The sequence below is a fragment of the Mesoplodon mirus genome (genome assembly GCF_964341445.2).
Source record: "Mesoplodon mirus genome assembly, chromosome: 14".
Taxonomy (NCBI): Eukaryota; Metazoa; Chordata; class Mammalia; order Artiodactyla; family Ziphiidae; genus Mesoplodon; species Mesoplodon mirus.
This window is the reverse complement of record NC_138990.1, coordinates 9,770,790-9,786,840: the sequence shown is the minus strand read 5'-3', so window position 1 is coordinate 9,786,840 and position 16,051 is coordinate 9,770,790. Positions and strand designations below refer to the sequence as shown.

Sequence of the window (16,051 nt, the reverse complement as noted above, 5' to 3'; positions counted from 1 at the left end):
TACGGATCACAGGTATTTATGTTGCATCAACTATGTGCCAGGCACAGTTCTAGGTCTCGTGAATGCACTAGAGAATCTTGTCTTTTTAGACAAAAATACCTATCCTTGTGGTAGGTACATTCTAATTGGACAGACAGACAATAAGCCAAATAAATAAATAACTAAAATATTAGATAGTGATAAATGTTAAGGAGAAAAACCAAGTCAGGGACGGCAGAAAAGAAGCGAGGCAGGTGTGGGTTATAAGTTACACACGCTGACCAGGGAAGGCCTCAATGAGAAAATGACTTTTGAATGAATACACAAAGGCAGTGGAGTGAGATGTGTGGGCATGAGAGGGAAGGGTGTTTTGGCAGAAGGCACCCAGTGCATTGGCTCCAAGGTGGGCAGCATGCTCCGCGTGTTTGAGGAACCCCCAGGAAGCCAGTGGACTGGAGCATAGAGAAGAAAATGACGGGATGAGAGTCTATATTAACGGACTAATAAATATTCTCTGAGCTCCTCACAGGCGGCAAGCAGTAAGCTGAAGGCTCTGAAAGATGTGAAGATAAATCCAGGGTCTCTGTAGGGGAGCAGCAGAGAGAAAATGCTGCAAGGAATTAGAATATGCTTTAGGTCCTTCTTGGAAGCAGTGGTACATTTCTGAGGTCTTTGCAAATTGGACTGGGCACAAAATTCTTGGTATAAATCTTTCCTTATCAAGACTCTCCCTTTTCTACTGTTTGCTGGCATTGAAGGCAGCAAAAGAGAATCCTGAGTTTACCTTTATTTTTGTTACTTTGACACTGGCCTTTTCCTTCCTGCATAGATGCTTGTAGGAAAAAAAACGAACAAATTAAACCCTTACAATTTAGACTGTTGCCAGGATGTGTCTAGGTAAATGTCAACTTTCATTTACTTTGTAGAATTCAGGTGAGCGCTTTCAAGCTATACACTTGAGTTTTTGTTTGTATTTATTTATTTACTTGTTTTTTATTTTGGGGCCATGCCGTGCAGCATGTGGGATCTTAGTTCTCCGACCAGGGATGGAACCCATGCCCGCTGCAGTGGAAGCACGGAGTCTTAACCACTGGACCGCCAGGGAAGTCCCTAGTTTTTGTTTCTAAAGCCCAGTCTCACTTTCTGATTGCCCACTGCCGTTTTTATTGGTTGTGGGGTCTCTTCCTCAGGAACACTATTTGTAGACTGGTTCTTAGTTTCTCTCCTCTATCATCATCTTTTTTTTTTTTTTTATTTTAGATGTTGGGGGTAGGAGTTTATTAATTAATTTGTTTATTTTTGGCTATGTTGGGTCTTCGTTTCTGTGTGAGGGCTTTCTCTAGTTGTGGCAAGCGGGGGCCACTCTTCATCGTGGTGCGCGGGCCTCTCCTGCTGCGGAGCACAGGCTCCAGATGCGCAGGCTCAGTAGCCGTGGCTCACGGGCCCAGCCGCTCCGCGGCATGTGGGATCCTCCCAGACCAGGGCTCGAACCCGTGTCCCCTGCATTAGCAGGCAGACTCCCAACCACTGCGCCACCAGGGAAGCCCTATCATCATCTTTTTCATCTGTGTCATCAGTGCACAGACTTGACTTGCCACGATGTCCATTCTGCTTTTCACTAAGAGTAATGAGCTGGGAGACCCAAGTAAGGTTTCCCAAAAGCTAAGTCTCAGTAGCAGAAACTAATAAAGGAATGACGGAGGTCAATAATCTTCAATGCCTGCCATGAATCGTGGGTGCAAGTTTGATGAGAAACAGGGCATTTATGTAACTTCAAAGCCTCTCCCTACGGAGCGCTTATTAATTACAAAGGGAAAGAATAACCTCACAGAGGAAACATGTGTCAGACACCACCTTAATCAAACGATCAAAGCCAACACCACCGACTTTGGGACAAATGGACAATAAATAAATGAGAACAAATGGACATCGGACTCCCGATGTGATGCACGGAGAGGCGCACATCAGTGCGGTGGTGTTCCTGCCAAAAAAGCACAACCTGAATCTAACCATGAGGAAACTTCAGACAAACCCGAATGGAGGGACATTCTACAAAACAGCTGGTCTGTACTTCTCCAAAGATGTCAAGGTCAGGAAAGAGGAAGGCTAAGGAACTCTGCGAGATTAAAGGAGACTAAAGGACTGGCAACGAAATGTAACCTGCGATCCTGGGTTGAACTGTGGACCAAGAAACACATACAGCTTAACAGGCATTACTGGGACATTTACTGAAATTTGAATATATATTGTGGGTCAGGTAATATGAAATGTTAATTTCTTGATTTTGCTAACTGTACTGTGGTCATTGTAAGATACTGTCTTTCTTCTTAAGAAATACATCTGAAGTATTTAGGGGTAAAGGGACACAATGTTTCCAACTTACTAGCAAACTGTTAAGAAAAACTCATATATACTGCATGTGTCTGTGTGTGTGTGTGTGAGAGAGAGAGAGAGGGAGAGGGAGAGAGAGGAAGTGCAGGGTGGGCAAGGGATGGGGCAAAATCTCTGGATCTAGATAAAAAGTATATGGGATAGCTAGTGGGAAGCAGCCGCATAGCACAGGGAGATCAGCTCGGTGCTTTGTGACCACCTAGAGGGGTGGGATAGAGAGGGTGGGAGGGAGGGAGACACAAGAGGGAAGAGATATGGGAACATATGTATATGTATAACTGATTCACTTTGTTATAAAGCAGAAACTAACACACCATTGTAAAGCAATTATACTCCAATAAAGATGTAAAATAAATAAATAAAAAAAATAAAAATACATTTAAAAAAGTTTCCTATTAAAATAAATTTGGTATTTTAAAAGTGAGTCAATTAAAAGAAATAAAAATACAAAAAAAGGTATATGGGAGTTCACTGTATTATTCTTGCAATTTTTCTGAAAGTTTAAACTTATATCCAAAAAAAAAGTGAATATTATAGTAGGAATTGAAATCAGCACTGGAGGTAGAATGGAGCAGCAACAGGCTATATGATGAGTTTTGGGGTCTCCACGGGTATATTTATAAGATGGAGAAACTATACAATTTAAAAAGGGAAACTTCGATGAATGTTTTTAATCAAGAACTGGCATGCTGAGAGAAGTCAGGCTTCTCAGCTCTCAGCTCAGCTATTTCTTCGGAGCAGTGAGACAGTCACCCTTTAGGAGGGCTTCCAGGCCCTGCCTTCCATTAGCCATTGGATGCAAAGCAATGCGCCTTGCTTCTGAGCGTGGCCCAAAGCTTAGTGCTAAAACAGGGTGTTCACTATGGTTAAAAGAAGCATTCAGTCATCATCTAGAAAGCAAGTTACAGGTGTGCACACACAGAGAAAAGAGACTGAAATAAAATGCTTGTGGGTGGTGGGATTACAGGTCTTTTTCTGTGTACTTTTGCATTTTCCCAGGTGTTCTACACACACATGCATTACTTTTCTGGTTTCAAAAACGATTTAATTAGGGACTTCCCTGATGGTTCAGTGGTTAAGACTCCATGCTTCCAACACAAGGGGGCACAGGTTCGATCCTTGGTCGGGGAATTAAGATCTCACATGCCACACGGTGTGGCCAAAAAATTTTAAAAAATAAAGATTTAATTAAAAATCCTGAACAAGAAGAGGAATTGGACTCAGGGGCAGAGAGGGGTTCAGAAGTGGGCATCTACCTTTCCCCAGATCACTGATTCTCCAACCATTCACAAATGCTTCCTGAGTACCTATGCTGTGCCAAGCATCATGACAGGTGCTAGGTAAACAGATGTGAACAAAAGAGTTGAGAGTCCTATCTTTGGGTCGGTTATACTCTGGAAGTGCGTATATTTGTTTTGTGTGGTTGGGCACAGCGATCTGGGGAGAGGGTGGAGGGAGTGACAGGGACCAGGCACGTGGGCCATGGTGAGGGATCAGGGTAACAGTCTACACGCAGGGATACTTAGTTTTTAGAGCTTGTTTCGAAGGCATAAAAATTCAAGTGGTAATAACATGTAATTCCATCCCCACCCTGGCCCAGTTACGGCTTATTTATACACATTTCCCTGACAGGCTTCGACATGACTCACTACATCTCTCCGAGCAGGCAGGCTGTTTCCTCCATTTGCCCTCCTCCCAGGGCCAAACTCGTCTTAAAATATTTTGCTCATGATTCCAAAAGGAATTTCATAATCAAGTGTTTTCATTTTTCTAATAAAAAAAGCCAGCGTCCAGACCTCCGACTACTTCCGGTAACCTGCTTCTCTGCTTACGCCTGCAGCCTACAGAATCCGGCATCGAATAAACTGGGATGGTCTCTGGGCCCTCCTTCCCTTTTGCCTCTGATATGCGCTGAGGGCAGTGATTCTCAATTCTGGCTGCCCCTTAGAATCTTCCAGGGAGCTTAGAAAAGTAAGATACCAGCCCCACCCCAGACCAGTTAAGTCATATCCTTGAGAGAGCAGATGCTAAATTCTACAGGCTTATTACCTCCATTACCTCTGCAATGTGTCTATTTGATCTGGCACCTAATAATTCGAGCCTTCATCACCTCTTAGTCTGCTAAATGAACAGTATTTTTTTTTTTTTAATTTTTTGCTGTACGCGGGCCTCTCACTGTTGCGGCCTCTCCCGTTGCGGAGCACAGGCTCCGGACGCGCAGGCTCAGCAGCCATGGCTCACGGGCCCAGCCGCTCCGTGGTATGTGGGATCTTCCCGGACCGGGGCACGAACCCGTGTCCCCTGCATCGGCAGGCGGACTCTCAACCACTGCGCCACCAGGGAAGCCCTAAATGAACAGTATTTTAATTGTTCCTTCCTTCTCTTCATCAAAGCAGTGCTTCTGGTGGTGGTGGGGGTGATAGTAGCAAGCTAGCCACCACTGAGTCTTATTCTGTGCAAGTTACAATTCTAAACTCATTACAATGCGTGGCCTCATTTTCACACAACTCTGAGGTCAAGTCCTCTTCTAATTCCTGTTTTATAGATGAGGAAACCAAGGCAAAGAGAGATGAGGTAATTTCCTGCAGCTGCACAAGTAGGAAGAGGTGGAGCTGGGATTCAAGCCCACTTTATTAAACAAGCTCCAACACACGGGCATCTCAGGTTTGGCTCCTACATACACGTACACACGTGTATCTCAGAAGTTAGAATGAGAAGCCCTGACTTGAAAATGGAAAATGGTGGTCTTCTCCCAGTCTACAGAATTTCAGGTTAATGTTAAGGTTTTTCTCCCATGAATGTTCTTTAAGTTTTTGAAGTCTGTTTCTGTTTATCTATATTAGAGTGCAGAGTATAATAATATACAACTTACTAGAAAAGTTATCTATTTTGCTATCTACCATGTAATGTGTCCACTGTTCCCGGTTTTCCACTCTCAGACAAAACATGAGCCCCTGATCCAAAGCAGTCCTGAGATCATATCCGTATAACACACATCTGCAGTAGCTGTAGGTTTGCCTGGCAGTGGGAACTATGGGTAGAGAACCTTGTTAAGAGCTTAGGGATTTCATATATTTTCATGCCATTTACACTGAGATAATAAGTGAGGATGAGTAGCTGATTTATTTAAGGAAAAGAATCCAGAAGGAAAATGGAAGCTTAGAGAGGGCAAAAAAACCCTTGATAATGTCTATTAATACAGTCTCCCAGAACAAATGAAAGAATTACAGGAAGCAGAGGGTTGAGAAAAAGTTAGACAAATGACTAGACTAGGTATTAGATGGCAAATGGATCGGGGATGGAGGTGGGAGGTCTAGCTCTTGTATGAAGTTGGGCGGTGAACATTAGAAGGGAAATAAGATGATGCATCACAGGAGGAGGAGGGCCATACACAAGCTTTTTATTTCATTTTTCAGAGCTGGATTGCTCTGTGCAATAGGGAGGATGGGAAACTCAGAGTCCATGTGTTAATTTTAAAGAGAATTCACTTCCTCTAAATGTAAATGAAGATTTTAGAAGATACGTAGACAGTATGTGAAGGATACTGGCTGGGGGATGCCACAGGATGGGTGGGGTGTGAGCAAAGATTTGAAACAGAGACAGCTGTGCTGGGAGGGGACAAGCCAACTTTGTGGCGGGGTCGGGGGGTTGGGATGCCATGTCCTCCACAAGGACTGACCACTAGAGGGCACCTGTACCTCGCGCTCGGCCATCCCGAGCTGTTCTGGAATCTGGAGGGCCACAGGCCCAATGGGCTACTGAGGACTTGGTGACTGGCCACAGACCTCTCAGGGCAGCCTGCACAGGATGGCTGGCCCTGCTGATCACTGGTTTCTCCTAGAGATTGTGAAACAGCAACCCCCACCTGTCTCCCCAGTGGATGGCTGTGACAGTCACCTCAGAACTACACATGACATTGCTTTGTGAACTACCGAGGGCTCTGCCACTGTAAGCTGCTCTCATGATTCCTGGAAATCATATGGGCTCATTGGGCCATTATGTATCTCTCTATGTATACCTTCCTTCTCCTCAACTAGGCTCTAAGCTTTTAACGAAAAAGGACTGAGAATATCTTAAGATGTCTTGAAGGAGGTGAAATATTATGTCTGGATTTGCTTGAAAACAACCCATTGTGGCTAAAGGGAACCACTGAAATTTTCCCTAATAAAGTTTTAGAAGTATCATGTATTCCCAAGTCTCCCTGTCTGTAAAATGGATGAGTCACACCAGCTGGGGTTCCTTCTAACTGGACCCTCTGTGTTTCTGAGATCCACTGCACAGGGGACAATATCCGTTAGCTTGTGGGGCACGTGGGTTGCCCCAAGCTCTTAAGAAAGTCCAGGAAAAGGGGATGCAGGGTCCCGGCTGGGAACATCTCCTATCCTAACGATTTCAGTCTGTTGCAAGCCCAGGTGAGGAGACCTGTCAGATCCCATTCATTGCTCTTCCTCCCAGGATGCTCCAGACCTTCCTCTGTGGCCGTGCTGCCTCGGACCTTGGCAGGAAGCCTCAGCTGCCCCTCGGGATTTTTGTTTGCCTATATTTTGATTTAATTCTTTTCTCTAACATCCTTTACAGAAGAGCCTCTTCAAGTGTTGCCATGCAGCTCTGTAGGAGAATCGGGGGCTGCTGACCGAGCTCCAGCGGGAGAGAAAGGAGAGAATGGAGAACGCCGCTGCTCAGGTGGAGGGGCGGCAGGGGAGGACCGGGGTCACCAGCCAGGGGCAGGGCTGGAGTTTCCGATCGCACAACATCCCAGGTGGTGTGAGCGCGTGCCGAGGGGGCAGTGATGGGGGCGTGCACAGGCAACACCCTAACTGCTGTGCCCCTGACCGTTCGGCTCACACGCTTGGGGCAATACTTGCTAGAACTGCGGGAAGGTGGAGGCAGGGACATGGGACAAGTCAGCGAGAGTGTCCCTTCCACGCTTTAAGGAGAAACGGACTTACCAAGTGTGCTGGGGACGGTGACCTGGTATCCTTGACCGTGGCGCTGGCGGGGACATCGAGGAGGGGCCATTTCATCTGCAGGTACTGCACAGGGGACAGAAAACAATGCAGCTGGTGAGTGGGGGCCTCTCATGCACCCCAAGGGAGCAGGGAGGTGCTCTGTGGGGGGGGGACGGCCGTGGCTTATTTTACCTGCACGCTCCTTACTGTGTCAATGGCCAGAGATCAGAAGAGTGTAGAGCATACATTGACAACCACTACTGCCATCAGCCCCTCCGTCATTCTGGGGTAAACACATGAGAGCAGGGCTTCCCTGGTGGCGCAGTGGTTGAGAGTCCGCCTGCCGATGCAGGGGACACGGGTGCGTGCCCCGCTCTGGGAAGATCCCACATGCCGCGGGGCGGCTGGGCCCGTGAGCAATGGCCGCTGAGCCTGCGCGTCCGGAGCCTGTGCTCCGCAGTGGGAGAGGCCACAACGGTGAGAGGCCCGCGTACCGCAAAAACATAAATAAATAAATAAATAAGTAACTATAGGCTTTAAAAAAAAAAAAAAAAAAAAAGCCAGCACAACGGACCAAAGTATTCAAAGACCCTGTTGCTGAGGGTCTTTAGTAGCGGGACAAGCAAGGCTCATCAAGGGACCCAGGGCTCCCAGATGGTCATCCTGCCTGTTCATTTCCATCTCTTACAGCATCACACACAACAGCCCCCAGGAAATAAACAGCCTCTCCAGAACTATCTGGTGAATGAATGAATAGAAACCATCTGCCGGACACTTCCAGGGTCACGAGTAATATCTGTCCATATTCACGGATGTGGATCTTTACTTCGTTGTAGTGTTTCTCGATCTTGAAAAGATTTTCCAGTACCCTACCCTCTCCCATGTATGACTGCAAAAAAACCAAACCAAACGATAAATCCCCAACACACACACACACACATTGTCTTTAAACGAAAAGCCTCTCCTCAACCCCAGCATGGCAGAGTCTTGGGCAAGAGTCTGGGAGAGAACGGGTGGAGAGGCAGTGACGGGCTCTGGAGTTGAGCGTTCGTGGGTTCAGGTTCTCACTCTGCCAATTATGCTGTGTGACCCTGGATAAGTGTCTTAACACCTCTGAGCCTCAGTTTCTTCATCCATAAAGCAAGGCGATGATCACTAACGTGACACGTTGTTAGAAGGATTAGGGACAATGTCTAGTATTGAACACGGTGCTGTGCACGTGGAAGACATTTGATAAATGGCAGCTATTATTTTCCTAAGCAAACCATTAGTCTTTGCCAGGAGCAAAATACACATGTTGTCTGAGTGTCAACACTGATCTGGTGCTTCTGGGCAGCAGACAAGCCATGCAGCCTCTTTGTAGAATTCTTGAGGCCACTTTGAAAATTCGAGCTCTAATAGAATGTGGTGGCTCCAGGAAGAGTTTCCCAAGGAGACAGAAAGAAGTCTTTGAATCATCCCTTGCTCTGGTCATTCAGTTTCAGGGGAGGGGGAGAAAACTCATGATTTGGCCTTGAGCTCTGAGCACAGGTCAGGAATGGAGGCTGGGCAGTGCCCCTTTGCCCTCCACCATCAACCACAAAAACTGACTGAGAGGGCAGGAGCTGGGCTTTCCAAAAGTTATCCACCGGCAGGAATAATAACCCAAGGACACATCTGCCAAGGGCCAGCGAGCGGCAGAGACGGCAGCTGGGATGGGCCAAGGATGCCTAGCCATGGGAGGTGGGAATGGATAAGGACGGTTCCCCCCGGGACCCTCTGGTGCCCGCCCCTCCCCCCAGTTGAATGTCATCTCTACGCCTGTGCTTTGCTGATCCTATCAGCTTCCTTCCTTCACACCCTCACTCACCTATTTCCCTTCCCAGGAGCCTACACTTCCTAGATGAACTAACCGCGATTTAAATGCCTTTGGCAAGTTAACAGCACTGGACAAACATCGGTCTAGTGAGTTAAGCTCATTTCCTTAGGGAACAACAACATTTGTGCTACGCTGGCAGTTTTCAAAGCAGACTTACACACGTAAACCAGTTGAATCTCCACAGCGGCCCTGCTACGACAAGTCAGGGTGACTGTCCCAATTTTCAGACAAGCTAATGGAGGTAAATTCAGGGTAAATGACTTGCCCACGTTATGAGGCGCTGGAGCTGAGGTCTCTTGACTTCAAATCCCACACTCTTCACCACAACATGAGTCATAAAGCTTTTCATGACACTGTCCCCTTGAACATTTCACTGCTCCCCACAGCCTCTGCTCTGATGGCCTTTTCTCTCTCCTTTTCTGTCTCGCACAGGGTTGGCCACCCAGAAGCTGAATGAGTACATACACGGCCATGTTCTCCTGTTGGGACACTTGAGGTGGCTGGAGCTTACTTATCCTTGAGTAAGTAACCATCACACTCGTTTCTCTACAACCAATATCAGGTGCTCAAGAGAAGTGTCCCAAATTTACCTCTCGCCACATGAAACACAAAAGAAGTGTTCCTAAAATCCATCAACTCTACCAGCCTCTGATTCCCTATTTAGAGTCACAAAGATCCACACTGAACACTTCTTCACTCTTGTAGCTTACCAGGAATGTTTCTTAGGCCATGTCAGGGTGGCCCAAAGAAATCGATCTGAATCCCGGTTTGGGACAGTGCTGCAGTTTTGGGTCTTTAAGGATACTATCCGCTGACCTTATGGGCTGTTAGACATAGCAGGCTTGTAGGGTGCTTGCACAGAGTTTCTCAACCGTGGCACTACTGACATTTTGGGCTAGAGAATTCTTCGTCGTGGGGCTGTCCTGTGCATTTTAGGATGTTTACCAGCATCCCTGGCTTTACCTACTAGAATCCAGGGATGCTGCTAAACATCCCTGCCAGTAGCTCCCACTCTCCGGCCCAGTTGTGATTAGCAAAAATGTCTCCAGACTTTGCTAAATATCTCCTGGAGGGCAAAACTGCCCCCCAGTGAGAACCACTGCTCTAGTGGTTGAGGAGCTGGTACCCACTATACTATAAGATGCATGAGGGTCCATATGCCTTGGTACTGGGGCGATCAATGTACAAACATACATATAAACACATACACACACGCATAATAAGGGTTTTTAGTAGTAGCTACTATTTATGGTTGTCTATCATGTACTTGGTGGTTACGTACCCCCCAAGACGTCTGGGCTTCTGATGGGAGGAAACCACAGTGGCCTCTTCTCCGCTTAAGGTCCACTCTTTTTTTAAAAATTGAAGTATAGTTGATTTACAATGTCAGTTTCTGGTGCACAGCAAAGTGATTTAGTTCTACATGTATATGCATATTCTTTTTCTTTACAGGTTATTACAAGATATTGAATATAGTTCCCTGTGCTATACAGTAGGACCTTGTTTATCTATTTTATATACGGTAGTTTGTACCTGCTAATCCCAAACTCTTAAGTGAGCCCTCTCCCACCCCATTTCCCCTTTGGTAACCATAAATTTGTTTCCTGTGTCTGTGAGTCTGTTTCTGTTTTGTAAATAAGTTCATTTGTATCATATTTTAGATTTCTACATGTGATATCATATGATATTTGTCTTTCTCTGACTTACTTCACTTCGTATGATCATCTCTAGGTCCATCCATGTTGCTGCAAATGGCATTATTTCATTCTTTTTTAATGGCTGAGTAATATTCCATTGTATATATGTACCACATCCTCTTTATCCATTCCTCTGTCAATGTACCTTTAGGTTGCTTCCATGTCTTGGCTATTGTAAATAGTGCTGCTATGAACATAGGGGTGCATGTATCTTTTCAAATTACAGTTTTCTCCAGATACATGCTCAGGACCGGGATCGCTGGATCATATGGTAACTCTATTTTTAGTTTAGTTTTTTTTTTTTTTTTTTTAAAGAACCTCCATACTGTTTCCCATAGTGGCCGCACCAATTTACATTTCTACCAACAGCGTAGGAAGGTTCCCTCTTCTCTACCTACATAGGGGCCACTCTCACTCACTAATTTTAATGAAACCTGGAGGCTTGGAGGGTGGGTGAAAATGTTTAGCCCCGTCCACTGCTGAAGTCTGGCTCCTTACCGATAAGACAGGCGTGGAGAGGCGGTTCTGGGAATAGTGTGCGTCTTCCCAGGATCCTTCCTGCTCCAGTCGGTGACGGGGGCTGGGGGCTGTGCCTGTGTTCAGACAGGGCTTCATTCCGAGTCATAGGGAAGTGGAGGGTTGTCACTTCCCCCTTTCCACTTTTCTGCTTTTTTTTTTTAAGATTTTGAAACCGGTGGTGGGAGTAGGGGATGGGAGAAGACCTGTAAGAGTTGGAGTCCCTGCAGCTTAGTCATGGAAGACCTCTGGATTGTAATTCTGAGGAAAGGAGCGTTCTAAAGGGACAGCTGAGCTTCCCAGAACCATGAGCTGGGGCCGAAGGCGGAAGCAACCCCGCTTAGAATCCTTCCCAGACTCCTTCCCAGAAATCTGGAGGTGGCTGTGCCGGTCTGAATTCCTAGGTCAGGCTCAGCCCAGTGTTCAGCTGAAAGAAACCTCTCTTGGCTGTGATTCTCATGTGCGGCCAGCCCCACAGGGCTAATCACTCATTGGTGGGTAGCATGTTCTTATGGTTTAAGAGATGTGCGGCTAAGCCTAGATTCTCTGCGCAGTCATGGCATGTGGGCAAATTAAAACTGCTGGTTTCTCCAAGCCCAGGCTAGGCTCCATCCAACTGGCCACAACGGGCTCCTGACCAGTCCCTCATGGCCAGACTTCAGCACCTCCCTCCTGGGGGATGCGCACCGTGATGGAACGCATGGCACCCGTGTGGCATCAATGCGCTGACGGCCAAGCAACAGCAACAGCCACCATTTATGGGATAAGCGCTCTCTTCTGATTCTCAACAGACAGAAAGAAAAAGCTAAACCCAAATGGTGAGGACTGTTAACCCTCAATTTACAAATGCTGCTGTGTGCAGTGACTCTCTGAGACAGGCCAGATAGGCAGTTTTCCAATCTTACTGAATCTGGGAAACTCTTTTTGTGGGACTGGAGTTCCGTGGAATGCACTTGGGGAAGTCCCTTTTTTTTTTTTTTTTTTGGCAACGCCGCGTGGCCTGTGGGATCTTAGTTCCCCGACCAGGGATCGAACCCACGTCCCTTGCAATGGAAGCTCAGAGTCTTAACCACTGGACCACCGGGGAAGTCCCCTCTACTTTTTTTTTTACAGTTGATTTACAATGTCATGTTAGTTTCAGGTGTAGAGCATAGTGATTCAGTCATACATACATATATATGGGAAGTTCTGCTACTGTGGTTCACAGTTAAGTATAGTGAGGCTGTGGTTTAGAACCTGTGTTTACCTTGTTAAGGAAGGATGATTCTGTTCCTTTTTTTTTTGCGGTACGCGGGCCCCTCACTGCTGTGGCCTCTCCCGTTGCGGAGCACAGGCTCCGGACGCGCAGGCTCACCGGCCATGGCTCACGGGCCCAGCCGCTCCGCAGCACACGGGATCCTCCCGGACCGGGGCACGAACCCGTGGCCCCTGCATCGGCAGGCGAACTCCCAACCGCTGCGCCACCAGGGAAGCCCCTGTTCCTATTTTTAAATTGTTTTCCCTGGGACAGTTGTTGAATGCTCTTAGAATCCACCAAAATGGTGGTTTCTCTTATTTGACTCAGACATGAGATGGATACATAAGTAATAGATCTCCTTACACTGAAGCACCCTTGTATTCCCCAGGTAAACCCTATTCGGTCACGGTGGCTTGTTCGTTCTTGTATATACTGTGGAATGCTAAACATGAGTGTTTTAAGATTCATACTTCTACATTCCGAGGAGTGAACAAGTTTTCTTTCTTTTTTTTGTGACGTCTTTATCAAATGTTTCTGTCAGTGTTATTTGGGCTTTATCATGTATACGGGTGCTGCTGCTCTTGTTCTTAATGTTCTGGGTCCCTTTTGGCCTCTTGGGCCCCTCTCCAGTACCCTCCTTGGGGATATCCCTTGGCCAGGTGGGCTGTTTCTGCTCAACTTGGGCCTAGGGAAGGGTCCCTCTGCAGAGTCTGTCACTGGAGAGCCAGAGCCCTCTTCTTGCAGGGAGGTGGGGCACTGGGCCCACAGAATCCCGCTTAGCTTGGAGACTGTGCAGCAGATTAATTGCAGCTGTGCCCTGGAATTTCCCCAACATACAAATCTTCATGATGTAAAACAGCTGGGAGGAAATCCCAGCATGCCCTGTCCAGAGGCAGAACTGCCAATGAGCTCTGGAGATTAACCCTCCGCCTCCTAGAAGGTAGGGACGGCCCCTCCCCCAGCCAGGCCCCCCAGTTCCAAGCTTGCTCTGGTGGAGACAGGAGCCTCCAGGACTCTTGGGAACGCCCACATTCTCCCCACTCACACGTTCTCACAGAAAACCCTTTAAGCAGGGCCCGGGCAAGAGAGGAAGCAAAGCCTCATGTTACAGACTCAATCGCAGTGTTCCCGGAGGGGGGTGCCCTACAGCTGGAAGTCAGGAAGCAAGTCAGCTCCAAAAGATGCCCAGGTGAGAAGACCCCACTCCACAGAATCCCTTCTGCTTCTCCTTGGTGGGAGGGACAGGCCTGGTGCACACAGAAAGGGCCCCTTTCTCTACCTTTCCTGTCTTGCAGTTTTTCTGCTTCGGAGCAGAAGCTTACCCCTTTAGGTGACCAGTCTTTCCTGCCTCTCTGGTCCCCAGTGGTGAATGGAGATTCTGGGACCCCATGAATAGAGGAAAGGCCTTCCCAGGATTCCCTCCCAGGAGATGGTATGGTGCAGCAGCCACCCAGGAGCACAGGCTAGAAACCCAACCCCGTGGGCAGATGGCTGTCCACCCCACAGCGACGGGGACATCGTGCAAAATGCTCTCCACTTCCTTTTAAAGATGATCTTTAACATCAAGAGTCGTATTATAGGGGCTTCCCTGGTGGCACAGTGGTTGAGAGTCCGCCTGCTGATGCAGGGGACGCGGGTTTCTGCCCTGGTCTGGGAAGATCCCACATGCCGCGGAGCAGCTGGGCCCGTGAGCCATGACCACTGAGCCTGCGCATCCAGAGCCTGTTCTCCGCAACAGGAGGGGCCACAGCAGTGAGAGGCCCGCGTACCGCAAAAAAAAAAAAAAAAAAAGAATCGTATTATAAATGAAAAATGTGAACAATCTATCAGTTTTTCCTTACTTTCCGTTCTGCCAGAATTGGGGATGAAATTGTTCTTTGGGACAGTTGCAGTGGTTTCCCAGACCCTACAAGAGTTCAGACTTCTAAAAACCAACCTACCAGATCTCTTCCCTACTGAAAATCCTTTCTTGGTTGGTTGCTGGGTCAGGGGATACTCACCGGCAATCTAGGGCCAACGTATCCTTCTGGCTCCAACCCTCACCATCCCCACACCCCCTCACACCAGCTGCACTAAAGATCTTTTCTTTTTTTTAAAATTAATTAATTGATTTTTGGCTGCATCGGGTCTTGGTTGCGGTGCGCGGGTTTCTCATTGCAGTGGCTTCTCTCGTTGCAGAGCACAGGCTCTAGGCGCACGGGCTCCAGCAGTTGTGGCTCGTGGGCTCTAGAGCGCAGGCTCAGTAGCTGTGGCGCACGGGCTTAGTTGCTCCGTGGCATGTGGGTTCTTCCCGACCAGGGCTCGAACCCGTGTCCCCTGCACTGGCAGGCGGATTCTTAACCACTGCGCCACCAGGGAGGTCCCTGCACTGACGTTCTTAATGCACTCTCACTGTGCCATATTGCTCGACTGTTTCTTGGCCTGGTGTGTCCTTTACTCATGGGAAACTCTATCCCCTCCTTGCACCAAGGTCACCTTCCCTGACGAGGCTTCTCCAGCTGCACACAACGGCCAGTCACACTCACCTCTGGGCCCCAGCTGTGCTTGGTGTTCCCATGGTACTCAGTATGCTGCTGCTGTTATCCGTTTGCAAATTCTGCCTGTCTTTTTTTTTTGTGTGGTATGCAGGCCTCTCCCATTGCGGAGCACAGGCTCCGGACACGCTGGCTCAGCGGCCATGGTTCACGGGCCCAGCTGCTCCACGGCATGTGGGATCTTCCCGGGCCGGGGCACGAACCCGTGTCCCCTGCATCGGCAGGTGGACTCCCAACCACTGCGCCACCAGGGAAGCCCCTGCCTGTCTTTTGAACCGTCAGTTCCTCAACGGTCACGTCCGCATCCTCAATTCCTTGCCCAGAAGCCAACATTCAGGATGCCTCCAGACCCTGTCCCACCTTGAGCTTAAGCATGTTATCAATCTCATAAGCCCCAGTTTCCACATCTGTAACATGGTTCATCCAGCCTCTTCCTGAATCCTTTCGAGACAATGAGACACACATAATGGAGCCCCTTTCACTCTTAAGCGATTCGTTCTCACTTCAATTGGCTTAGTATTGCCACGAATTTGTAAATGCAGCCTGGAGCCTATGACACCCAACGCTGCCTGTTCCTGGAGGCTTCTTAAAGTCCTCTATCTTCTATCAAAATGGACATAAGTTGATCTAAATTTGAAACGTACCAACATTGAGTAATGAACTCATTTGTGAGGAGACAGAACAGCTTTCCCAAGTGGGAACAACGTTTAGTTTTCAGAAGTCACTGAGGAAGATAAAATGAAAGTATTAGAAGAACTGGTTCCCAAACGATGGGTTAGACACAATTCCAGGAGCAAAAGCATAAAAAACAAGGTTTACACCCTTATCCCTTATTTCCTTTTTCTAAAGATGAGTAGTTTCTGCATTTGCTTAGTTTTATGAATGGCACT

At 47.7% G+C, this 16,051-nt stretch overlaps 1 protein-coding gene across 1 annotated transcript in view; it reads right to left on the bottom strand.

The window, feature by feature from the left end:
• The window catches only part of TCF7L1 (transcription factor 7 like 1), a 164,629-nt gene that overhangs the window by 18,690 nt on the left and 129,888 nt on the right, over nt 1–16,051 (bottom strand). Inside the window, exon 4 of the mRNA XM_082643166.1 lies at nt 7,320–7,403. Within this exon, the coding sequence (XP_082499292.1) occupies nt 7,320–7,403 (84 nt within the window). The remainder of the gene's footprint in view (nt 1–7,319; nt 7,404–16,051) is intronic.